We start from the raw sequence: 26,183 nt of genomic DNA on the forward strand, positions 1-26,183 counted from the left end.
TGAATTTCTGCAGTGCGTCTTGTAGATAGAACACACTGCTGCTACTGAGCATTGGTGGTGGAGGGAATGGGTGCTGGTGGATGTGGTGCCAATCAAGTGGGCTGCTTTGCCCTGGATGATGTCAAGCTTTTTGAGTGTTGTTGGAGCTGCACTTATTCAGAGATGTCCTGGTGCTGAGATATCTGACCTCCAATACCTTCGGCCTTCTTTCTATGAGCCAGGTATGACTCCAACTAGCGCAGAGTTTGCCCCTGCTGCTCATTGATTCCTGTTTGGCTAGGGCTCCTTGATGCCACACTCAGTCGAATGCAGGCTTTATGTTAAGGGCTGTCACCCTCAGCTCACCTCTGGAAATCAGCTCTTTTGTCCATGTTTGAGCCAAGGCTGTAATGAGGTCAGGAGCTGATTGGCACTGTTGGAACCCCAACTGGGCGTCACTGAGCAGATTATTGCAGAGCAGGCGCTGCTTGATAGCACTGTTAATGACACCTTCCATCACTTTCCTGATGATCGAGAGTAGGCAGATGGCACTGAAATTGGCCAGGTTGGATTTGTCCTGCTTTTTGAGATCTTTCAGAAGGAGACTGCATCCATTTCAGGCTATTCTCTCACGCAACCCTCTGCAAAGAGACAAGATCTGCCCTCTCGATATCAACAAGGAAGTCCTCACTGAAATTTGCTACGTGTTTCTGATTGAAGATTGAATTCCCTCTGACTGTGAAGGTGACCAAGGCCATGATCATTCGTGTGTTGGGGTCGTTCTGTACCTCCTGAAGCATGGCCACCAATTCAGCATGGAGACCTGCACTATTCTGAGTTGTGATACTCAGAGTCAGAACCAGTTGTATGGTAACTTCCAGCAGCTGGAATGCACCTTCCCTTTCAGAGGTGTGGGCTCGGTCTGTGTAGTTCAGGCTAGTTAGCAGTTTGAACGCTTTCTGTAATTTTGCCCGCTCTGCTGAGCTTTGGCAACACCCAACAATGCAGTTGGCACTTATTATATATCAATAGCAGCATAAAGCCACCATCTTCTTCAGAAACAACATGTGTGAAGTAGCATCATGCTGCAATATAGCTTTTGTTTTTAGAGGCAGTTGAACTTTACTACTACAGATTATAAATTGTACATACAATGCTGAGGAGAAACAGAAATTGCTTTGTTGCCATGTTTGCGATGAAAAGGACAATTTTGAGTGAACAACAGAGAAATAAAAAGTGCTTTATCTTTCCTTTACCCTTTACATCTCTCCGTTCCGTCTCTGGGGGCACTTAGAGCGGAGAATTTGTCTACAAAATTAACAGGGAATTTAATGACACTCACTGCTGATGATATGTAATTGGCCAGTGCCTTAACGGGAGGTGATGATCTAGTTATGTTATTGTTTCCTTATTAATCCAAAGACCCAGGAACTGTTCTGGTGACCCAGGCTTAACACCTGTCATAGCTGATGGTGAAATTTGAATTCAATAAAACAAAAATCTGCCATTAAGTCTAATGATGGACATAAAACCATTGCCAATTGCCAGGAAATGCCATCTGGTTTACTAATGTCCTTGAATAAAGGAAACCGCATCCTTACCTGGCTAACATGTGACTCCAGACTGCACCAATGTGGTTGACTCTTAACTGCCCTCTGTTCAATGAGCGATAAATACTGGCCTAACCAGCGATGCTCACCTCCTGTGAATGAAAGCAAAAACCTCACAATGAGACCAAGATACCCATTTTAGAATATCATTTCGAGACTCCGGTGGACTGGGGTGTACAAAATCATACAACACTAGGTTATAGTCCAACAGGTTTATTTGAAGCACTAGCTTTTGGAGCACTGCTCTTTCATCAAGTGATTGTGGAGTATAAGATTGTAAGGCCCAGAATTTATAGCAAAAGTTTGCAGTTTGATGTAACTGAAATTATGTGTTGAAAAAGACCTGGATTGTTTGTTAAGTCTTTCATCTTTTTAGAATGACCAGGTTGGTTTCAATTCTTCCAGATGTGAATCAAAAAATTTTTTTTAAGAGTTACATTCTCAAGTGAACTTTAACAATTGGTGTCATGTCGGCCCAGATAAGGTATTGAAGGTGTTAGCTCGCTGTGTGAGGCTGTGTGTGCCACAATGGTCAGACTGATTCTAATCTAAAAAACAGATTTACAGAATAGTACATGGATTCATGCAGTTTTTGAGCAAAGTAAAATGTAATTCTGCAAATGTAAATTCATCCCACAAACTTATATGTGTATGTGTGCATGTGGGTGTGTGTGTGTGGGGGGGGGGTGGTGGGGGAGATGGTTACTTTGCTCAAAAACTGCATTAATCCATGTAAGATTTCGCAAATGCATTTTTTTGATTAGAATCAGTCTGACCATTGTGGCACAGACAGCCTCACAGGGAGCTGATGCGTTCAATACGTTATCTGGGCCGACATGACACGAATTGTTAAAGTTCACTTGAGAATGTAACTTTTAAAAAAAGCTTTGCGATTTACATATGGAAGAACTGAAACCACCATGGTCATTCTAAAAGATGAAAGCCTTAACAACCAATCCAGGTCTTTTTCAATACATAATTTCAGTCACATCACACTTTTGCTATAAATTCTGAGTCTTACAATCTTATTCTCCACAATCACCTGATGAAGGAGCAGTGCTCGAAAGCTAGTGCTTCCAGATAAACCTGTTGGACTATAACCTGGTGTTGTGTGATTTTTAACATTTTAGGACATATATATATTCATAAGTACATGTGCACCAAATACCATTCATCCATCACACTATCATCACTCACCTACCCTAGCTACTGTTGTGACATTTCTTTGATTTTAAAAAATTCTCAATATTGTTTTTACACACCTCCCTGGCCTCCCACCTTCATATCTCCTCCAACCCTTGGATTCTGACATCATGTCAGACCCTGACTTCCATCTGCTCGCACTGCCTTTTGTCACCTCGGCCTGGATTCTATCTTTTCTACCCCCTAGACCTCTATAGCCGTTTCATCTCTCTCTCTCCCCCTGTGGAACACACCTCCAAACCTGAAATGAAAACAAAGGATGCCTGAAATGCCTAGCAGGTCAGGCTGTATCAGTGGAACAAAATTAATGTTTCAAGTCAACAAGCTTTCATCAATTTAACCTTTCGAGGAAGCTTTCAATCAAAATATGTAATATCCTCCTATATGGCATTGAGTCAAATACAACTTGAAAACACTCCTGTAAAGTGCTTGGGAAGTTTTATCTAATAGTGTGACATAAATGTGGTTTGTTGCATAATTCCCACTGAAACCTGCCCTATGTCTGAAAAGAACAGCTGCGCAGCGATTTAATTCTGCAACCAACAATGCTGAATGATCCTATTAAAACATCTTTTGCTACATTTCACCTCTGAAATTTGTGAACATGAAGTGGTTTGGGAAAGTGAGTATTATTGCCGCTGCCTGGAGAATGATTCAGATTATTCCATATCTTTCTTAAACAGTCATGCAGTGGCTCACGTCCAGTTGAAAGTGCGGAAATTGTTGCTAAAAGAACAGTATCACTTGGACCTCTATATCGCAAGAATAACAATGGTGAGTAAGGTTTGAACTTTCTTCTGGGTGTGGTGCTACACTGCCCTAAAAAAATATTTCATCCAAAAGCAACATGTATTGAGTGGAGAATGACAAATGTGTGGAAGCTGGAGGTCGGATTGTAGCAGCTTGTACAGGTTATTATGTCTCAACAGGAACAAAATTACATTGATATATGGAAGATGAGAATCTTGTTTATCAAGGAACAATGTACCTTAGTAAATTGCTAATATTTCCACCCAAGCCTTCTCTTTGTCATTATCCTTAACACGGTGAATGATTAAATTTACCATTGCAGGGTATTCCTGCAGTTTTACAGTTTGCAGATGAACCAGGTTTCTTTGAAATTCTGACACTGGCTGCTTGTACTCGTGTCACACTTCACTTAAGTTTCATTCTGCAAATGTGAGCACACACACACACACACACTCTTTTCCACAGAGAATCCTTAATTTGTTATGGTTCCAGATGGGATATCCTAAAATACTCCAAAAGCAAAGATACCAAAAACAATTTAACAGCCCAAGTGCAGCCATGACTAAAGGAGGTAATGCTCATACTCTAGAGTCTTTCACAATCTCTTATTTCTTTGATGCATAGCAACACATCAGTCAGGCAAAACACAGGCTCATTCCTGCTTCCATAGCTATATTTGCCCAGAGCAGGTCATTAACCTGTTACTTGAGGTGGTAGCTTGAGGGAGGGATTGGTGACAAGGGTCTCTTGTTCTTACTGTCTGTCATCAACATGTCAGAAAGACTTACAGGTAGACATTTAATGTCATGTTTAAACACACCTTCCTTGGCCTGGAGTGAGATTCAAGCTAGAGCCTCTGGCTGTGAGACAGGGGAGGCATTGGCTTTGTAGCCATTGGATCGGTATTGTCTTGGCACCTGGGTTTGACTCCTGTCATGGCAGATGATGGAATTTGTATTTAATAAAAATCTGGGATTAAATAGCTAATGCCGTCTTTTGATTTAAAATCCATTCTGCTTCGCTAATGCCCTTCAAAGAAGAGAAACTGCTGGCCTACACATAACTCCAGAGTCACAATAATGTAGTTGACTCTTAACCGGCCTACTAAGTCACTTATCATGGAATCCCTACAATGCAGAAAAAGGTCATTCGGCCCAATTCTGCACCAACTATCTGCAGAGCATCCCACTTAGACCTAGACCCTATCCCTCACTCCTGATGAAGGGCTTATGCCCGAAACATCGACTCTCCTGCTCCTCAGATGCTTCCTGACCTGCTGTGCTTTTCCAGCACCACACCTTTTGAGCCCTATCCCTGTAAACTCACATTTACCATGGCCAATCCTCCTAACCTGCACATCTTTGGACTGTGGGTGGAAACCGTAGCACCTGGAGGAAAGTCAAGCAGACACGAGGAGAATGTGCAAACTTCACTTCAATAGTCAGTCACCCAAGACTGGAATTGAACCCAGGTTCCTTTGGCCGTGAGGCAGCAGTGTTAACCACTGAGCCACCATGTTGTCGCAACAGATAAAAAGATTCAAAAAATCAGATCACCTGTAGAGTCAGGAGGTGAGTTACTCACTGCAGAATTCCAGCTGCTTTTTGTAGCCACAGTATTAATATGGCTGATCCAGTTCAACTTCTGGTCAATGCTAACTCCTCACGATGTTGATCGTGGGCATTAAATGATAACAGTTCCACATATTATCAAGCATTGATATCAAGATTCTCACTTGTTGTGTATGGTCATTATGTATTGATTTAGTGACATAAATGTTACGAAATTTGGAAATATATCTTCTGTTCGTTAATAAATTTGGAACAAAAGTGAGCTTCAGTAATGTGAATTATGAATCTATGACAATTCTGTAAAAATCCATCTGATACATGAATATATAAAGGACAAAATGTACCAACATTACCTGGTCTGGTACATGTGACTCCAGATCCCCAGCAAAGCAGATGGTTTAATCTAAAATAATTTTTAAAACCTGCTAAGTGGTCAATTGACACCATGATATGTAGTAGTCTGTTGTGAAGAAGAGATCAGGAATTTGAAGACGGTAATGGACAGGTTGGTGCAAATCTGGGAGAGGGAGTATAATGTGGGAAAATATAAAGCATTTCAATTTAATAGAAAGAATAAAGAGGTAGAGTATTATTTAAATGGAGAATGACTGCAGAACTTGAAGGTGCCAAGTGATTGAGGTGTAGAAGTGCATGAGTCTCTAAAACTTTTCTGCAGGTACAGCACTTAATGAAGAAGGCTCATATGATAATATAGGCGAAAATGAGGATTGCAGATGCTGGAGATTAGAGTCAAGATTAGAGTGATACTGGAAAAGCACAGCAGTTCAGGCAGCATCTGAGGAGCAGGAGAATCGACTTTTCGGGCAGGAGCCATTCCTGATGAAGTAGGAGACAATGTTTTAAAATTTGGAGAGGGACGGGTGGAGTCGTCTTTTGTGGATAGAGGAGAGGAGAAGGGTTTTCCCTCAGAAGATTATGCGACTTTGGAAAACCCTGTGTCAGAAGGAAGTGGAGGCAGGGACCTTGGATATCTTTTGGAAAGAGGTGGATGCATTCTTATTAGGCAGGGAATGAAGGCTTATCGGGAGGATATGGGAAAGTGGAATTTGAAACGCAAACAGATCGGACATCATTGAATGTTGGTGTAGGCTTGAGAAATGCTTTACCTTTGTTACTATTTGATATCTTACCTCTTAGCTCGGAATCCTTGTACAGTAACCCCCATCCTCTTAAATGACAGCTTTGTGGCAGTAACTTCATCACAGAGCTGAAGAGGGTTAAGTAAGTAACTTACCTTCACCTTCTCAAAGGCAAGATGGTTTTGAACATAAATCCCATAATGAATTGTATCTCTTCTATAACACCCAGATTTCATGGGTGAACAGAATTTTCTGTTATAAATGGGTGTGTTGACTTTGAAGTCATTTTCAAATACTTCTAGACAATCTTATCAGTGATTTCCATCACATTCATCATTTACATTTAGGCACAGTACAACCTGATGTGTAAAGACCTGATCAGAATGTTGTAACTCACCTTCTGAATCAGATGTTCACAAAAAAACGAATCCAGGGAGTAGTTAACAGAACTGTAACTTGCCATAAGGTATTTCACAATGTGTCTTTATCTCACAGTTAAGATACCATCAGCATCTTTCCTTGCCCTTTCTTTGGATAATCTAGATCTCTTTCTTATCGGCATGATTTGAACAATTAGTCCGGACACTGAGAATATCCTGTACCTTGTTGCAAAACTTTTTAGAAACTTTTATATGCAGTTGGGGCGGCAATTTAACATCTCACCTGCAGAAATGCAGCAGCCCCTCAGGTACTGTGCTGTCACTGTCAATTTAAGTGTGCAGTCACCTAACGAGCCAATTCGAAAGCACAGTGGTGATACAAGTTGCCCTCCAGCTAAAACGAAAATGCTTTCATCTGTCTCAGAGAAACATACAATTAGAAGATAAGGATATATTTTCTGCAGCATCCTCAATCTTCAGAGCAACAGAACAGCACAGCACAGGAACAGGCCTTTCAGCCCATCACGTCCATGCTGAAATGTTGTCCCTTCACCTCCCTCTCTCCTTCAAGGTCATTATTTAGATCCATCTCTTTGTCAACCTCTTTGATAGCTCTCAAAGTTTCTCCTTTCTCTTGGTGTTCTTGATCCTATCTTAAGTAAACCAATGAACGCAGATTAACCAAATTGACGCAAGTGGCAGCTCTTTAAAGGGAAGGTTCCTACTTATACAACCAAAGAAACCCATAAAACAAACTAATCCAAACTAAGCCAAAGTAGCCCCTTCCAGGAGCACATGAATCAGAACAGAATGCCCAATGGCACTTCCTAATTCCATATACTTTTTATAAAATGGTGGTGAATAGATTGTTGTTAAGCAGGGAAATTAAAGATTGTTTGTCTTACAGGAGGATGTGGAATTCACAGAACTATTACAGTGCAGGAGGCCATTTGGTCCATTGTGCTTGTGCCAGTGCTATTATAAGACCATTAGACGTGGGAGCAGAAATTAAATCATTCAGCCCATCGAATCTGCTCCATCATTCAATCATGGCTGATAAGTTTCTCAACTCCATTCTCCCGCTTTCTTCCTGTAATCCTTGATCCTCTTGATACTCAAGAGCCTATCTATCTCAGTCTTAAATATACTCAATGAACTGGCCTCCACAGCCTTCTGTGGCAATAAATTCCATAGATTCACCACTCTGACTGAAGAAGTTTCTCCTTATCTCCATTGTGAAAGGTCTTCCCTTTACTCGAAGGCTGTGCCCTCGGGTCCGAGTATCTCCTACCAATGGAAACATCTGCCCAACATCCACTCTGTCCAGGCCATTCAGTATTCAGTATTTCAATTAGATCCCACCTCATTCTTCTAAACTACATCAAGTATAGATCCAGAGTCCTCAAATGTCCCCCATGTGTTAAGCTTTTCATTCCTGGGACCATTCACATGAACCTCTTTTTTAGATTAGATTGCTTACAGTGTGGAAACAAGCCTTTCGGCCCAAAAAGTCCACACTGACCCTTCAAAGAGGAACCTACCAAAGAGGAACCCACCCAGACCCATTCCCCTCCATTTACCCCTTCACCTAACACTACAGGCAATTTAGCGTGGCCAATTCACCTAACCTGCACATCTTTGCACTGTGGGAGGAAACCAGAGCACCTGGAGGAAACCCACACAGATACGGGGAGAATGTGCAAACTCCATACAGACAGTTGCCTGAGGTAGGAATTGAACCCTGGTCTCTGGTGCTGTGAGGCAGCAGTGTTAGTCAATATGCCACTGTGCCGCCCCACGCTGAACACTCTGCAGGGCTAGTACATCCTTCCTGAGATTTGGGGCCCAAAACTGAGCACAATACTCCAAATGTGGTCTGACCAGAGTCTTATGGAGCCTCAGAAGTACATGCCTACTTTTATATTCAAGTCCTCTCAAAATAAATGCCATCATTGCATTTGTCATTTACATTTATGTGGTCTGCCTCTATTATCTAGCCCAATTTCCAATCAATTTGAGAAAAAATCAGGTCAGACCTGATTTTATTGAATGGAGGAGCAGAACTGAGGGACAGAATGGTCTATTTCTGTTCCTGTTTTCCATTTTCATATAAACAGAAATGTGATTTAGTGAGGGCATAATGTGTTTCACCCCTATGATGACTATTAGCCACATGAGTCCTGTGGCCCCTTTCCAGATAGTTAGTTACAATGACTGTCTCCACAGGCTACCACCTGGACCTATTAATGGCCACATTGGTCAGGCCCAGGAGCAGACCTACAATGACCTCCATCTTGCCTGCCCTTTTTGCACTGACAGCCTAAAAATCAGATACATGGAATCATTGTTTAACCAGACTATTATAAAGAGAACTGAACTGAAGCCCTGTCAAACCAAAGGAACACCTTTAAAGAAGTACTGGAACAAAAATCAGTGAAACATGTCACAGGAAACACATCAATTTCATTATGTGGGGTGATGACGCACCTCAGATCCTTCAGTGTCTACCAATTGTAAATGTCAAGGCTGAAGGGTGACCTTACAGAAGTTTATAAAATCATGAGGGGCATGGATAGGGTAAATAGCCAGGGTGCTTTTCCCAGGGTAGAAGAGGCCAAAATTAGAGGCAACAGGTTTAAGGTGAGAGAGGAAAGATATACAAAGGACCTCAATTGCAATGTTTTCACGCAGACCGTGGTGCGTGTACAGAATGAGCTACCAGAGGGAGTGGTGGAGGCTGGTACAGTTACAACATTTAAAAGGCATCTGGATGGGTTCATGAATAGGAAGCATTTAGAGAGATATGGGCTAAATGCTGGCAAATGGGACTAGATTAATTTAGGATATCTGGTTGGCATGGACGAGTTGGACCAAAGGGTATTTTTCTGTGCTGGACATCTCTATAACTCTATGTCCTGATATATACTGGGGACACCATGTGCCCAACCCACAGATGCCAAGGTTAGACACAGAAGAGAAGAAAGCAGGTAGGTATTATAGACCTCTCTATGGCTCACTGCTGAACTTAAAAATGACTACCTTGGCCGGATGCAGGAGTGGATGTGTGAGGAAATGCTCCAATTACCTGCTCTGTCCTCATCTGGTGCTCTAGGAGTTTTAGCTTCTCTTTAATTTCATCAACTGAATCAAACTACACAACATAATTTGGTGATATCTGTCAAAGAAGCACTACAGTGAAAGAAAATCTGGAAAAGTAACTCACAAATTTCAATTGAAACTTAGCTTTGGGGGATGATGATAGATCTCAGCCCTGAGATTGCCCATCAGTCATGGCAGACCCCATAGCAGTGGGCACAGCATGCTCCCTCTCCAAGGACACCCAGGAGTGGACGTGACAGTGGTAGAGAGGCAGACAGTTGGGTACAATTGGACCCCTTTGTGTTAACCTTGTCTAGATCCATGACCAGGAGATTGCTGGCTGAATCTCTCATCCCTCTATGTACCAGGTGCCCAAAGATTGGGAGCATGGAGGCTGCAGTTTCTCTTTCTCTTTAAAAAAATAATTTTACATTTAACCACCATCACAAACCACCACCCAATTACTCATTGTAGGTTCTCTTCATACTGTTTATTTCAGATGCACCCATTTGACTAGTTACAAAAGAACAAACTACAAATGCTGCCCACTAATGCAGCAACAATATATATAGAAAAAGGAAGGGTTGTAAAAGTGGCTTAAAAAGGCGTTGCATTCTAGATAATGAACTTTTTAAAAAAATAACTTTTGCCACTGTCATTATTAATCAGTCTGTTCACATGTGGTACGACACTGTCAACACATGGGACTTGAACCCAGGCCTAAGAGGTAGGGACACTACCATTGCACCGAAAGTGCTCTTGAATCTTTATTTATACTGTGTTAAAAATAACGCATTGGCTTAACTAAAATCTAATCAGTGAGTTAATGCAAATTGATAACCTCATTGAAAGACAGTTTCTCTCTATAAGTGCTCTAAGAACTTAAGCAGTGCTCCTTCCCAATGTATCTCAACAATATTATAACCACATCATTAAGAATTTTTTTCTACCTAAAAATGCCACTCATATAGTTAAGTTGCCATCTCAGAATCTTGTGCTTCTGTCTTCTAACAGATGGTGGACCCTTGGTCGTGTTTGATGCAAACGATTCAGCAGTGAAGGCTGTGGTAGCTCTTGGGATCCTCCTTTGCCTGACCCTTGTGATAATATCCGCCATCATAGTGACCATGTACACCAGGTGGGGTCGGACCTTCCTCATCCAGTCCAATGGTCAGAACTACGAGGCATTCGACAACTACTGATGATGCAGACCATCATAACGAGGAGATTACGCTCTCTGTGCTTTGCCGACAGGACTCCAGTGATTGTGTTGTTCATTTACCAGAGCCATAGAAGGAAACCCAAGAGCCTTTTACCATTTATGAAAAGATTTCTGAATAATTTCATCTGCCTCTTTTAATGTGGTTCTGGGGTCACCACTACAACCCTCTGAAATCTCTTCTGGCCTTTTGTACAACTCTGATTTTCCTCAACATATCACTGGGGGGCTTGCATTCAGCTGCCTAGCTCCTAAACTTTCTCATTCTATCCTTAAATCTCTGCACTTCTCTATCTCTGTTTCTCTTTCCTCTTTGAAAACCCTCCTTTTAAAATCTACCTTTTTGTCCAAACTGTCCTACATAGCTCTGTGTCAAATCTTGTTTAATGATGCTCCTGTTAAACACTCGGGATGTTTGCTGCATTAAGCATGTGGTTCTTGATGAATCTATCAGTTAATGGCTCTGATTAGTAAGGTTACAGGCCAAAAGGAATAAATGAACCTATCACTTGAATTCCTGGCCACCTGAATACTCCCAAGTGACAATATAGCGAATGAATTGAATGTGGAATTGAAACAAAGCATATTTGCACAGTTTGCAGAAATCCCACTAATTGTAAAAAGCTAAGGCTCCAGCACTGATTATTGCGACACCTCTCCAGTCATAGCCCGTCAACTTCAAAATGCCCATCTATTCTTTATCGTTGCTCTTTGTCTGTTGACCAATCCTCTATCTATCTTCATATGCATTGCTCCTGACATTGTAAGCTCCTGTATATTATCACCCATTCCTGATGAAGAGCTTATGTTCAAAATATGGGCTCTCCTGCTAGATAATAAGAACTCTCCCTAGATATGAAGAACTTGTGTTCTCACTCACTTAATCCCAGACCGATCTTGAAGTCACAGATAATTTAGTTGCACTGTCAATTAAGTCAAAATACCAATCAAATGACAGTTCAAATTGTGAGAGGCAGTGAGAAGGCGTGAGAATGACTATTGGTATTTACTCTATGTGTTTCACTTTTATCATACATGGATTTTGGACACTCCCACTCCAACCTCAAATGCATGCTTCTTTTATCTGAGTCATTCCAGTTTGATTACCCTCTGGATAGGTTGAATACATCACATGAACACAGAAACCCACTCAGCCCCTCAAGCCTATTCCATCTTAAAAATTCCTGGGACTGGACTCAACTTTCCTACCAGCTCCCTTGATTTCTTGGCAGACTGAAAATCTGTCCATCGCAGCCTGAAGAAGATTTAAGGATGGAACATCCAGAAACATGTAGGGTAGAGAATTCCAAAGATACACAATGCTTTCAAAAAGAAATTTCTCCTGATCATAATCCTAAACAATTAACTATTTATCCTGAGACAATTCCCCATGTTCTAGATTTCCTAGGCAGGAGGATACAACCTCTCAGTGTTTACCTCTCAGCCTCTTCAGAATTTCAGAAAGATCACCTCTCACTTTACTAAACTCCAGAGAATATAAGCCCAATTAACTCAGTCTCTAGTCACAGATCAACTCCCTCATCCCCAACACTTAGCCAGTGAACCTCTACTGTTCCACTTTCTATGTAAGTATATCATTCTTTAAATAAAGAGACCAAAATTGCCACAGTATTCCAGATGTAGTTTCACCATGACCTGTAGAGCTGTAGAAGTCTTAGAGTCATAGAAAAGCACCGAAGAAAAGGCCTCATTCTTCCTTATTCTTGCACTCTAATTCTCTTCCCATAAAGGCCAACGGGCCATTTGGAATCTGAATTATTTGCTGTATTTGCATGCTAACTTCTCCTACTGCACCCAAGTTCCTCTGGATGGTAAGATTTCCAAATTTCACACCTTTTAGAGAAATCCTGTTTTTCTACTTTGACTATCAAAGTGAATAACCTCACACTTCTCCACAATGGTCTCTACCTGCCACCTTGTTGCTTACTGACTTGTCTGGTTTGATACTGTTTCAGCCTCTACCTGTCACCTTCAAAACTTGAATTTGTCCCCAGCATTGAATCATTGGCAAATGAAGGCACTCTCTTTGTCCTCTCCTGAGCCACTAACATCGATTGTAAATAGCTAAGGCTCCAGCACCGGTCATTGCGGCGCCTGTCAACTTCAAAATACACATCTATTCTTTATCTTTGCTCTTTGGTTGTTGGCCAATCCTCTATCCATCGTCACATACATTGCTCCTGACATTGTAAGCTCCTGTATATTATCACCCATTCCTGATGAAGAGCTTATGCTTGAAATGTTGAGTCCTGCTGCTCAGATACTGCCTGACCGGCTGTGCTTTTCCAGCACTACACTTTTTGACTCTGTATATTAATGTTGTGTGTGATACCTTATGGAATGTTTTCTAGATTTACTACACCTACTGGTACCCTTTATTTACCCTGTCAGTTACATCCTAAAAGAAGTCTAATAAACTAATGAAACATGATTTCATTTTTGTAAAACCATGTTGACTTTGTCTCATTGTATTTTAGTATTTAATGATACTTTCACCTGGGTGCACATGTGAGGAATGGGTGGGGTATTTTGACAGTAAAATGCCCAAGGTGGACATCCATTGCTTTCCTGCCTGCCTGACCTGGCTGAAATTGGCACCAATTGAGACCCCTTGAGCAACCAATTACAGGCAGACCTGGCCTCAGTTTGAAGGCTGGCGTAGGGGCTCAGATGTGTTCTTCTGGCACAGTGGTAGTGTCCCTACCTTTGAGCCAAGAGGCCCAGGTTCAGGTATCACCTGCTCCAGAGGTATGTGATGACATCTCAAAGCAGCTTGATCAGACATTATCTCGGTTTCAGGGAGTCAGGGCTCTTGTGATGCAGTGATAACATCATTACCTATGAGCCGGGAGGCCCAGATTCAAATCCCATGTACTCCAGAGGTGTGTTATAACAGGTAGAACTTGACTTGTTTGGCTAGATTGGTTAGTAAAATATCTAGGAGTTAAGGGCATGAAGGAAGGTCAACACACTGCCTTGCTGGGGCCTAAGAAGAGAAGGGGCAAGAAGTGCTTTCTCAACAAACCTTTTCTCCTCATCAAATGTCCTTCTCAATGTTTGTTCTCTACAGATCCTCCCTGCCTGTTCCTCTTCACCCCCCACTGCCAACTCCCAGCCCTCCCTGAACTCTCTAGCAAAATTCTCCCTCCCTGTCCCCTCAGCTTCAGGACTCTCCCCCCCTCCCCACCATGACACCCTATCACTCCACGCTTAGAATCTGTGTTACTCTCAGAGGTTTGCAGTTCCAGTTCTGGCCACTGGCATTGCTGAGATGACAGAGCTGCTGGTCAGTCCGAGGTGGGCCTTGTATCCGAGTGAGAGACAGAAGCCTGGTTCTGGCTAGTTATCACTGCCTTGCGTGGAACTGCTGTAAGTGGGAGGTACGGGTTGCTGTCACCTCTTCAAGTACTGGGCCAGGAAACTCCTCCAGCTGCACCGGACTCAGTGCTGTTAGAAGTGCATTGTTAAGAACCCCTCAATATTAATTAGGACCAGTGTATCCACTCTCTCTCACAGTTACCATTTTCACAGAGTCATAAGTCATGTAGCACGGAAACAGATCACCAGGGTGCTGGCTGCCAATTCCTGTGGATTTTCCAGATTTTAATCCCTTACGTTTCCCTATTTCTTTCCCACTGCTAATATTAGTTACCTTTTATTCTCCACTCTTAGCATCTCCTTGGTTACCCTCTAATCCTGTATATAATTTGTTTACTTTGAAGACAGTCAGTTCACTTCTCTCTGGCATTTCCTGATGACCCAGAGTTATCTGGTAAAAGTCAGATAAAAACTGAGGGATCTATTTTCTTTGGAGCTGTTCCAAGATGCTTTTTTTTCCCAGAAGTGATCCAATTTCAAATCCTTAAAATGCTTTTTCTTCTGCTCTAATGTCACAGAGTCATAGAGTCATAAAGTCATAGAGTCATACAGTATGGAAACAGACCCTTCGGTCCAACCCGTCCATGCCGACCAGATATCCCAATCCAATCTAGTCCCACCTGCTAGCACCTGGCCCATATCCTTCCAAACTCTTCCTATTCATATACCCATCCAAATGCCTCTTAAATGTTGCAATTGTACCAGCCTCCACCACATCCTCTGGCAGCTCATTTCATACATGTACCACCCTCTGGTACAAACACTTTTCTTTCCCAGCTGGGATCTACAGAGCTTTGGAACTACATGAGGGGGCAATCTCAGGGATCTTCAATGCTATCAGATATCTGTCAGAAGTGTCAGTGACACAGTAAAGCATGGTTTTGAGAATGTTTTATTCTATGTCCGCTCTATGCGCATTGACTTCCTAGTGTGCTATTTTCTGTGTCCGTGTGCGAATAAAACTATTTTCTGCCTATGAAAGTACTGTGTTCTTTGGGTAAATAGTACCATCTTTCAAAGGTGGGATCAAAGGTTCTTTCAGAAATGTGTTTACAATCTGGAAGGGTTCTCCATGGCTGAGTGAATATTGACCAGATTCCTTGGGAGGGTGACCAACATTTGAAAGGGATCTCCAGAAGTGCTTTTCTGTTATTGGAACGTATGCGTCACTGGCAAGTTAAGTCATCATTGCTCAATGGTAAAGTTCTCAAAATCCACAAGTTTATGTTCATCCTCTGGGAACCAATAGAAGTTTTGAATTGAGTTTGTTGCAGTAAAAGTGACTGTGATAACTATCACTGATTGGGTTTGCCAATGCCTTTGACAGAAAGAAGTCCTTTATCCTTGCCCAGTCTGGCTTACTTGTTACTCCAGAGACACAACAATGTGGCTGACTCCTAACCTATGTTTTAACCATTCTTTTATCCCCCACTGTGCAGACCTCCAAAGTCCATGTATTGCAGCTGCTTCTACATACAGAAGTGAATGAATCAACATGTTTAGATTAGATTTCTTACAGTATGGAAACAGGCCCTTCAGCTCCACAAGTCCACACCAACCTCTGAAGAGTAACCCACTAGACCCATTCCCTACCCTATATTTACCCCAGACTAATGCGACTGACACTATGGGCAATTTAACATGGCCAATTCACCTGGCCTGCCTATCTTTGCATTGTGGGAGGAAACCATAGCACCCAGGGGAAACTCACGCTGACACAGGAAGAAAGTGCAAACTCCACACAGACAGTCGCCCAAGGCAGGAATCGAACCAGGTTCCTGGTGCTGTGAGGCAGCAATGCTAACCACTGATCCATCATGCCAGCAGTTCTGCAGCTTAGAGGGACCGTTACTCTTAACTGCCCTCTAAAATGACTGAGCAAGTCACTCAGTTCAATAGGATGTATGTTTAACAGCGACACCCAATTCTGATTCAATCATTTTTAAAAATCTCTTATGGACAGGGAAGAGATGATGGATTGGATTCTCATTTTCCCACCTCACGACTAACCAGAGACAGCTCAGTTTAAACACAAAATGATTTAACTATCTTGAGTTCCTTCCTTGAGACCAGACAAAAGACAAGTTTTCTCCGAAGTTGAAAAAAAGACAGTTTATTTTGCAAGGTTTGAATATATTTGCAACGACACCCATTTAGGCATGTGTACAAAATATAAATATGGTTGCACTGGAGCATCGGGTGAAGAGTGAAAATAAAGATGAAGAATCATTGGACTCAAAATTTTAATTCTGCTTTCTTCCCACAGATGCTGCCAAGCCTGATGAGTTTCACCAGCAATTTCTGTTTTTGTTTCAGGTCTCCAGCATCCACAATTCTTTGGTTTATCCTTCCTTAATGGCTTGGGTCTATTTTTTTCCAAGTCTCTTTATCTGCCAAACTTAGATCATTTTCAAAATGTGTGTTAATCACATCCCATGTTAAGTCAGGCAGCCCAAATGTGCACACAAATGGGCTCTGACAGTTTGAACATTGGCATACAATATTGTGTGAATACCATCTATTTGCATGTTCTTATAATATAATGGCTTTCTTCTCACACTCTTTCAGTGGAATTCCATTTTGCAGCCAAGAGCTCAGGGAGCTCATTGTGAACTAGCTTCTACAGTTACGAAGAAAATGCCACAGGAAATATTTGTTGCCTTTTTGTGCCTTCTCAATAATACTTCTTAAAGGTCATTTCTATAATATTGTCCTGCCCAGATCAGCAAGTGAACTCCCAGCCTTGTGTATTGTGCATTCTTGTATATTGGTAGAAACTCCCAACCCCATTATACCAGAAAGCTCAGTGCACTTTCTCCAGCTTGTTGAAAAAAAAGATTGGTCTATTTTTCATAAATCAATGAGTACAACTGTATGGATGTGAATGCATTGTCCTTCAGAATCATAGAATCCCTCCAGAGCAGAAAGAGGCCATTTAGCCCATTGAGTCCACACTGTCCCTCTGAAAATAAACCCACCCAGACCCAAACCCCTATCCTGTCCCCATAACCCTACATTTCCCATGGCTAATCCACCTAGCCTACACAATCCTGGACACAATGGGCAATTTCCCATGGCCAATCCACTGAACTTGCATATCTTTGGAGTGTGGGAGGAAACTGGATCACCTGGAGGAAACCCACACAGGCACAGGGAATATGTGCAAATTCCCCACAGACAGTCGCCTGAGGGTGGGCTTGAAACTGAGTACCTGGAGCTGTGAGGCAGCAGTGCTAACCACGAAGGCACCATGGGGAATGTGGTGCTCTTGAACCTCAGCAGGTGATGTGTGGTGTAGGTAAACCCATAGTGTTATGAAGGAGGATGTTCGAGGTTTTTGAGACAGTGATAACAAAGGACTACCAATCTAATGAGTCTGTATAATAAGTGAGTTTGGAGGGGATCCTGCATGCCTCCATGTTCCCACATGCCTGTTGCTCATGTAAGTCTACATTCTGGATGTTGGGGATTGGTGGATATTGTCAGAGCAGCTTTGGTGAGTTACTGCGGTGCATCTTATCTATGGTACATACTGCTGCCCCTGTGAATTAATGGTGGAGGGTGCGGTTGTTTGTGGTAGAGGGTAGGGTGCCAATCAAGGGATTGCTTGGTCATGAATGGTCTCAAGTTTTCTGAGTATTGTTGAAGCTGCACCCATCCACTCAATTGGAGAGTATTCCACCACCCTCCTGATTATGCTTTCTACGTGGTAGACAATCTTTAAGGAGCCTTGAGGTGAGCTATCTATCACAGAATTTAAAGTCTCAGATCTGCTCTTGTAGCCACAGTATTTATAGAGCTGAGTGGTTCAGTTTGTATTCGCTATTAAACCCCAGGATATTGACAATGGAAGATTCAGGGATGTTAATGCCATTGAATGACAAAGGGATTCTTTCTTGTTGGAGATGTTAGTTGTTTGACACTTGTGTAGTGCAAGACCTACTTGGCACTGATCAGCTCAGGCCTGGATGCTGTCCAGGTCTCGCTCCATGTGGGCACAGCCTGAGGAACAGTAAATGATGTCGAATACACTACAATTACTTAGAACAACCCCACTTCTGACCATCCTACCTTATTGAAGGAAAGTTATTGATGAAACAGCCAAAAATGGATGAGCTGGGACACTACCCTAAGAAACTCCTATGGTGATGTTCTGGGAATGAGATGATTGGGACGGCACGGTGGCTCAGTGGTTAGTGTTGTTGCCTCACAGCGCTAGGGTCCCAGTTTGGATTCCAGCCTTGGGTGACTGTCTGTGTGGCATCTCCACATTCTCCCCGTGTCTGAAGGGAATTTTCTCTGAGTGTACGGGTTTCCTCCCACAGTCTACAAATGCACAGGTAAGGTAAATTAGCTGCGTTAAATTGCTCATAATGTTTAGGTATGAGCAGGCTAGGTGGGTTAGCCATGGGAAAAGGCAGAGTTACAGGGATAGGATAGAGGGTGTGAGCCAGGGAGGGATGGTCTTCGTAGAGTTGGTGTGGACTGGATGGGCTGAATGGCCTGCTTTCACACTGTAGAGATTAAATAGAGAAAGTTCTGTAGGGTAGTCTTCAAAAATCACCCCAGTGTCTTCCTTTGTGGTTGGTTTGACTCCAGCCATTGGAGACTTGTCTCCTTGATTCCCAGAGGGGTTTTTTGGGGGATCCTTGCATGGGCGCATGTCAATATTTGCTGGAAGCATTTGTGACTGCATCCCATTCAGGAAAAACTTGGAAGTAAGAAATATAATGCTGCTATAATGTAATGAAACATCATAGCTAATTACATCCAACTGTTTCCCAGACCAGGTATAATGATGTTTGAGTGAAAGATATTGAAGATACTGTGGAGAATTTTCCTGTTCATCCCGTACAGTCAGATCTTCTATAACGCGATGGTTGCGTTCTTCTGCAACCCCGGCATTATGGAAAAATCACACTTTTGAAACGGCGCTTAAAGTGTTGGTGATATACAGTAATCATGTTACGGCCAACACACATTTTAAAAGTTCATGCTTTAGGAACAGTGGCCCCGATTCACCAATTGCATTACAGCGAATTTGTGTTTGACAAAACACGCTTTATAACAAATAGACCTGTAGTACTCTCACGTTGCTCACTGAGAGTGCAGCTGGTACTAAACAAAAAAAAACCAGAAGAACTGCAGATACTGGAAATAAGAAACAAAAACAAGAAGGAAAACTTCTGGAAAAGCTTAGCAGGTCTGGAAACATTTGTGGAGAGAAAACAGAGTTAACATTTCGGGTCCAGTGACCCCTCACCTCAACTGATGGTAGCTCGGAAAAGGTTGGTATTTATACCGATGGGGGAGGGGAGTAGGTGGAGATAGAACCAAAAGAGAGAGACAAACAGTTGGACAGACAAAAGAGTGGGTTAAGGTCAGCCTGGGAGAATGAATGGCTGCCAATGGGGACCTTTAGTAGCTGACAATCATATCGTGTAATAGCAACCTGTGTGATAACAAGGTCTGGTGTGTGGGCACTGGGCTAAGGGCATGGGTTCAAACCCTAAAATTGTTAAACTTAATGTTGAGTTCAGAAGGCTGTTGCACTTCAAAATGGAAAATGAGATGCTGTTCTTCCAGCTTGCACTGAGCTTCTCTGGAACTCTGCAGCAAGCCCGAGACAGAGATGTTGGCTGAGAACAGGATGATGCGTTGAAGTGGCAGGCGACGGGAAGCTCAGGGTCTTTGTAGCAGACTGAACATAGGTGTTCTATAAAATGATCACCCAGTCTGTGGTTTGTTTGTCTGCCTAATTGTTCTTCTCTCCCTTGGACCTCTATCTCCACCTATCACCTGTTCTTCACCACCCCCCTCCCCCCCACACATTCTTCTGCAGAAATATCAACCTTTTCCAATCTATCATCAGTTCTGAAGAAAGATGACTGGACCCAAAATGTTAACTCTAATTTCTATCTACAGATCCTTCCAGACCTGTTGTATTTTTCCAATAGTTTATGTTTTGTTTAATTTTAGCATCTGACTGAAAGCCTGCAGCTTTGATGTACTCCTTCAGCACTCCACTATCTTAGTTTCAAGTCTTAGTCTTATACTAGATCAGGTGCTCAGGTTTCTGGGGTAGGAACTGAATCTACAGACACTCTGCTCACCCTTGGGGAGAGGGTACTGCTTGGAAATTGGAATGGGGGTGGTGATCAGCATTTGGAACGAGCAAAGAAAGCTCTAGTCAGTCACCAGTTGTAAGGTGAAAGAATGGAGGCCTTGCTTTGTGTGATAATGGGGAATCTGGAGACTGCTGTTTGGAGTCACGAGAGCTTTGCCAATGAGGGATCCAGGGGTTAACACTTCTTCTTCTTTGGTCCATAAGGAATGCTGAAAGAGCTTGTTATCTAAGGGAGCTGTATGCTTCCCTTTTGCTGTCATTCTCAGACTTATTAACTGCATTGCTAATTGTTCAAAAGTGTGGCACTAGAAAAGCACTGGAGATCAGGCAGCATCTGAGGTTCAGGAGTGTCGACGTTTTAGGAATAAGCCCTTCATCATGAAGTCCTGATATCTGAAACGTCGACTCACTTGCTCGGATGCTGCCTGACCTGCTGTGCTTTTCCAGCGCCACACTTCTTAATTCTGATCTCCAGCATCTGCAGTCCTCAATCTCTCCTTGATAATCATTCAGCCTACCTGTAGTGAGGTACTCGGACATCCCAATATTTGCTGTAGCAGCATAAGTGCAGTGTCTCAGTAACTGGGTGCAAGGATTTCACTATTTAACCTCAGTCTGAACCCCTCCCATTCATTCTGAGGTGGTGTTGAAGTTTTGTAGTATGACTATAGCTTTTAACATTTTAAAAATGCGCAGCAAAAATTTCATTTCTAGTTGTTGCTCTAGTTATTGCACATTTAGTTTCCCTCATTTTCCATACTTTCGAATATGCGGCTAAATTTAGGAGAAGAAATTGCTTTAACAATAGCCACCTGAATCACCACTCCTTTTTCCTCTAGGCGTGGTAGCACTTGTATAGTACAATTGTGAAACCAATGCATGTGCGCATAAGGAGATAATCACTGCAGTGTTACGGTTGTGTAGCAACAGTGTTTCAAAGTAGACAGGCCAGAAGTTGTGATACTGTGGTTTGTTAGCTGACATTCAGTGATAGCATTCTTTCCTCCCTGTCAAACTACAGGATCGCCTCCAGACACTCCAGCCCATGATCCAGGTTGATGTCTTAGTGAAGTGATGAGGACTTCCTACTCAATCTTTGGTATTACCTTCCAGATGTAAAGCATACCACCAAACAATCCCCTCCCCTTCCAGTGGGGTCCAGTGACATTGTTTGAAGGAGAGCAATGTTACACCCAAATTAATAGTTATCCCCTGGTCAGTTTATTAGCATTTGATAACATTTTGACTATGACTCAAAGTCAATACAAACTTGTTAAAGTGGCAATCATGTTTGACTAGCTTGAACAAGTTTGTAATGGAAGTGATGAGTGAGTAGATGATAAGGCATTTGATAAAACATCACATAATAGATTTGTGAACAAAATTGAAGTAGGACAGCACAGTGGCTATAAGGCGTCATGGTGGCTCAGTGGTTAGCACTGCTGCCTCACTGCATCAGGGACCCGGGTTCAATCTCATCCTCGGGCGACTGTCTGTGTGGAGTTTGCACATTGTCTGCGTGGGTGTGCTCCGGTTTCGTCCCACAATCACAAAGATGTGTATGTTGCCTGAATTGGCCATGCCAGAGTGTTCAGGGATGTGTAGGTTAGGTGCATTAGTCAGGGGTAATTGTAGTGTAACAGGATAAGGTAATGAATCTAGGTGTGCTACTCTCGGAGGGTCGGTGTGGAATTGTTGGGTCAAATGGCCTTTTTCCATACTGTAGGGATTCTGTGAAATCTATGGGATTAAATGAGTAGAGACCACAGTTCGGAAAGTGTTCAGCAATGACCACCTCTCTTTAATATACAACAGCATAATCAAAACATACTGTTAGCATCTTGGGGTTACCCTTGACTGCAATTTTATGGACTAACCATATAAATACTGCAACTACAGGGTAACATCAATGGTTTAATATTCTGTATTGAGAAGTTTGTCAAAGTCATGGTGACAGAAGCCTCAGCAAGCCGAGCGGGTATAATCTGTGTTTGAATGGCCACTCCAGCTGCCAGGAAATAGGGCTGTTTCTGCTTGAGCTTCAGTGGAAGCTTAGCTTTAGGTCATCAGGCGTTTTCATGGAATGGGACAGCACTTCCACATTGGAAACAAAACCTTTGATAGTGAATGCATTTTATTTTGGTGGGCCTAGAAGTAAATGCATTTTTTGATCACCTTTCCTATTGAAGAGTACTTGTGTAAGATATTCTCTTTCCTTTGTGCTGAACCCTGTAATTCTTGGTTCTTCACTTCTTCTTGTGTGGGATGGACCTGTTGCTGGATTTGTTGTCCATTCTCAATGACCCCTGAGCTGATTGGTTCCCTAGGCCAATGCAGAGAGCAGATAAATTTCAAGCATATCGATGTGCATCTGAAGTCACATATAGGCCAGACGAGATAGGAATAGCAGGTTTCCTTCTCCTAACAGACTCAGGTTACTCATGTCCAAGGTGCCAAGTTGTACAGATGCCATTCCCTAACTATTCTCAAAACCATATTCAGTGCCAACATCTGAACTGGTTGCTAGGGTTGTGAGATTGAATGGCAATTCTTCATCAGTTGATTTATTGTTGTCAAATATACTGAGATACAGTGAAAAGTGTTGTTTTCGGTGGTCTACAGGCAGATCGTACCATACAGAGTGCATCAGGTAGCAGAACAAAGTGCAGAATACAGTGTTACAGTCTCAGTGAAGGTGCAGAGAGAGACATCAACATTAAGGTTTGAGAGGTCCGTCTAGAAGTCTGATAAAAGCAGGGAAGAAGCTGTTCCCGGATCTCTTCATATGTGTGTTCAAACCTCTATATCTTCTGCTCGACAGAGGAGGGTGGAAGACAGTATAACCAGGGTGGGAGGGGTCTTTGATTGTGTTGGTTGCTTTCCTGAGGCAGTGGCAAGTGTAAATAGAGTCAATGGATGGAAGGTTGGTTTGTGTGATGCACTGGGCTGTGTTCACGTCTCTCTGCAGTTCCTTGTGGTCTTAGGAAGAGCAGTTGCCAAACCATGCAGTGATGCCTCCAGATCTGCAACCCTTCTCCTCTCCACTCCTCCATGAAGTGAAACATCCAAAAATATTAAAGTCCCTGCTCTTTCATGTTATGCCATTATTCAGTGTTGCTCTTTCCCACAGATAAAAAAAACTGGAGAAACTCAGCAGTCTGGAATCATTATTGGAGAGAGAAACAGAGTCAATGTTTTGAGTCCAATATAAATTTTCTTTGAAGAGGTGTCATATTGGAAACAAAGCATTAACTCTTTTTCTCTCTCCAAAGATGCTGTCAGATCTGATGGGTTTCTCCAGCAGTTTCTGTTTTTCTTCGTCAGATCTCCAGATCCACAGTATTTTACTGTTTCTATTCCTGCTGTTAATCTCTTCTGCAATCAATAGCCACACCAATTGCAGTTAGGAAGTACTTTCCCGTTAGGAGATGCAGTTGGTTTTAAGAGGTGTTTATCCTTCATGATACCACTTACACAGGCATGGACCAATTGAACTGAGCAGTCAGCACTTGCACTAATTGCTACAATCATTTACTGTAGCAGTCAGAATTAATGTGAATAACGATCTATGGCAACTATTATTTTAGACGTAATCAACTTTGCTAGCTCCCCCACCCTCACTTCTCCCACAACCTTAAAACAATTTAAGGATAACTGGCAGAGAATTTCATCAGGACATCTAAAGAGGATTTTATGTGGCATTTTCTTCCAAGTTGCTGAAATTGACATAACTCCCATGAAGTTCAAGATCCTTCTGACTTAATACTGTAGTTTGGGAAGCAATTCTGAGATTACCAATATTGACTGTTAAAAATTGCAGGTCATTGAAGGATGAAGCCACCTCAAAGCAGGGTCTTGCAAAAATATCAGTCTAAGGATGAGGAATTGATACTGCTAAGTTACATTATTGCTCCCAAAGTGGCCTCAATTGAGATCAAACTTCAGGTAAATGGTCAACCCCTAGATGTGGAGGTAGACACAAGTACCGCTGCATCTATTGCTGGGGAAAAAAAACTTGATGATAATCAAAGGAGCATCTTGCCTTTGAGCATGTGAGACACCAAGGCTAGATTGGCCACCTACACTGGGGATCCCTTACCTAGTATTGAGATCAGTATAGCCCCAGTCACAAATGGTCAACTGACAGTCCGACTCCCCTTACTGGTGGCAAAAGGGCCAGGTCCCAAACTTTTGGGAAGGGATTGACTACAGAAAATCCGCCTGGATTGGCAACACACCTTTAAGATGAGTACTGGAGGTCTATAGAAATCATTGGGAAGTTTCCCAAAGTGCTCCAAGAGGGCTTCAGGAAGATAGAACATGTCAGTGCCAAGATCTATGTTGAGTCAGAACCACAACCTAAACATCTCAAGGTGTAGCTGGTCCCCTGTGCTCTATGTGCCAAAGTAGAGGCCAAATTGAAATGTGGTATTGGGTTGTAAGTTTGCTCGCTGAACTGAAAGGTTTATTTTCAGATGTTTCGTCACCACGCTAGGTAACATTGTCAGTGAGCATCGGGTGAAGTGTTGGTGTTCTGTCCCGTTTGCTATTTATGTGTCTTGGTTTGTTAAGATGGGTGATATCATTACCTGTTCTTTTTCTCAGAGGATGGTAAATGGAGTCCAAATGGATGTATTTATTGATGGAGTTCTGGTTTAAATGGCAGGCCTCTAGGAATTCCCGTGTGTGACTCTGTTTAGCCTGTCCCAGGACGGATATGTTGTTCCAGTCAAAGTGGTGTCCTTCTTCATCTATACGTAAGGATACTAGTGATGGTGGGTCATGTCTTTTGGTGGCTAGTTGGGGTTCGTGTATCCTGGTGGCAAGTTTTCTGCCTGCCTACCTGATGTAGTGCTTGTTACAGTGCTTGCGTGGTAATTTGTAAATGACATTCATTTTGCTGTTTGTTTGTAAATGGTCTTTTAGGTTCATCAGCAGCTGTTTAAGTATATTGGTAGATTTGTGGGCTACCATGATGCCAAAGGGAGTAGGGGGGTGCACTTGCTAGGGAAAAAAGTCTTGTTGATACTCCAATGAGGCACCTTGCCTTTGAGACTGTGAAACACCAAAGATGAAGAAGGACACCACTTTGACTGGGACAACACATCCATCCGAGGACAGGCTAAACAGACACATACACGGGAATTCCGAGAGGCCTGTCATTCAAACCAGAACTCCATCTTGGAAAGCACCAGGAATGGAATTGTGGGGAAAACAACATAAGAGGCCCCATCATCACGGGTAACCCTTGGGCTCGGGGTGAGGGAGGAATGTGATAACCCCTAAAACAACCAAGGTGAATCCCCAATTAATCTCCTCATGGAGCTTGTTGAGTCTGAGTTCCCTTGGTAAGAGGCAATGGTCTGCCTACCTGGAACTCATCACCTGAGCCCTTCATAAAGCAGACTCAGGGATGGTTCTGCAACTGTCTGTCCAGGGCTGTGACTAGCCTACATACGCCATGAGTCAGGCTGTATTTTTCTGTTCAACAATAAACAAGGTTTCCTGAGTTATTACAGGTTGGAATGAAACACAATTAAGACCAATTTCAGGAGCAGGTTAAAAGTAAGCCTGAAAGTTATTAGATCCGATATGGGTCAGTACTTGTCACTACATGTCCCATTTCCCTTTCATAATTCCCTGAGGACTGACCACTTCAGTAGGCAGCCAGCAAGGCAGACATCCTGATGTTGGTTTTCCAACTGCCTTTCTAGGTGCAACAGATGTTAAGAATTCACTCAGGTAA

General features: G+C 42.6%; 1 protein-coding gene across 3 annotated transcripts in view; it reads left to right on the plus strand.

Annotated features, from left to right (window-relative positions):
* Positions 1 to 13,356, plus strand: part of LOC140486490 (uromodulin-like 1) — a 117,342-nt gene extending 103,986 nt beyond the window's left edge. For all 3 annotated transcript variants that reach the window (XM_072585722.1, XM_072585723.1, XM_072585724.1), the window contains exons 28-29: positions 3,476 to 3,566; positions 10,707 to 13,356. In XM_072585722.1, coding sequence (XP_072441823.1) covers positions 3,476 to 3,566; positions 10,707 to 10,894 — 279 coding nt within the window. In that variant the 3' untranslated portion in view covers positions 10,895 to 13,356. The remainder of the gene's footprint in view (positions 1 to 3,475; positions 3,567 to 10,706) is intronic.
* The last annotated feature ends 12,827 nt before the right edge of the window (positions 13,357 to 26,183 follow it).

This window comes from Chiloscyllium punctatum, chromosome 15 (assembly GCF_047496795.1).
Source record: "Chiloscyllium punctatum isolate Juve2018m chromosome 15, sChiPun1.3, whole genome shotgun sequence".
Lineage (NCBI taxonomy): Eukaryota > Metazoa > Chordata > Chondrichthyes > Orectolobiformes > Hemiscylliidae > Chiloscyllium > Chiloscyllium punctatum.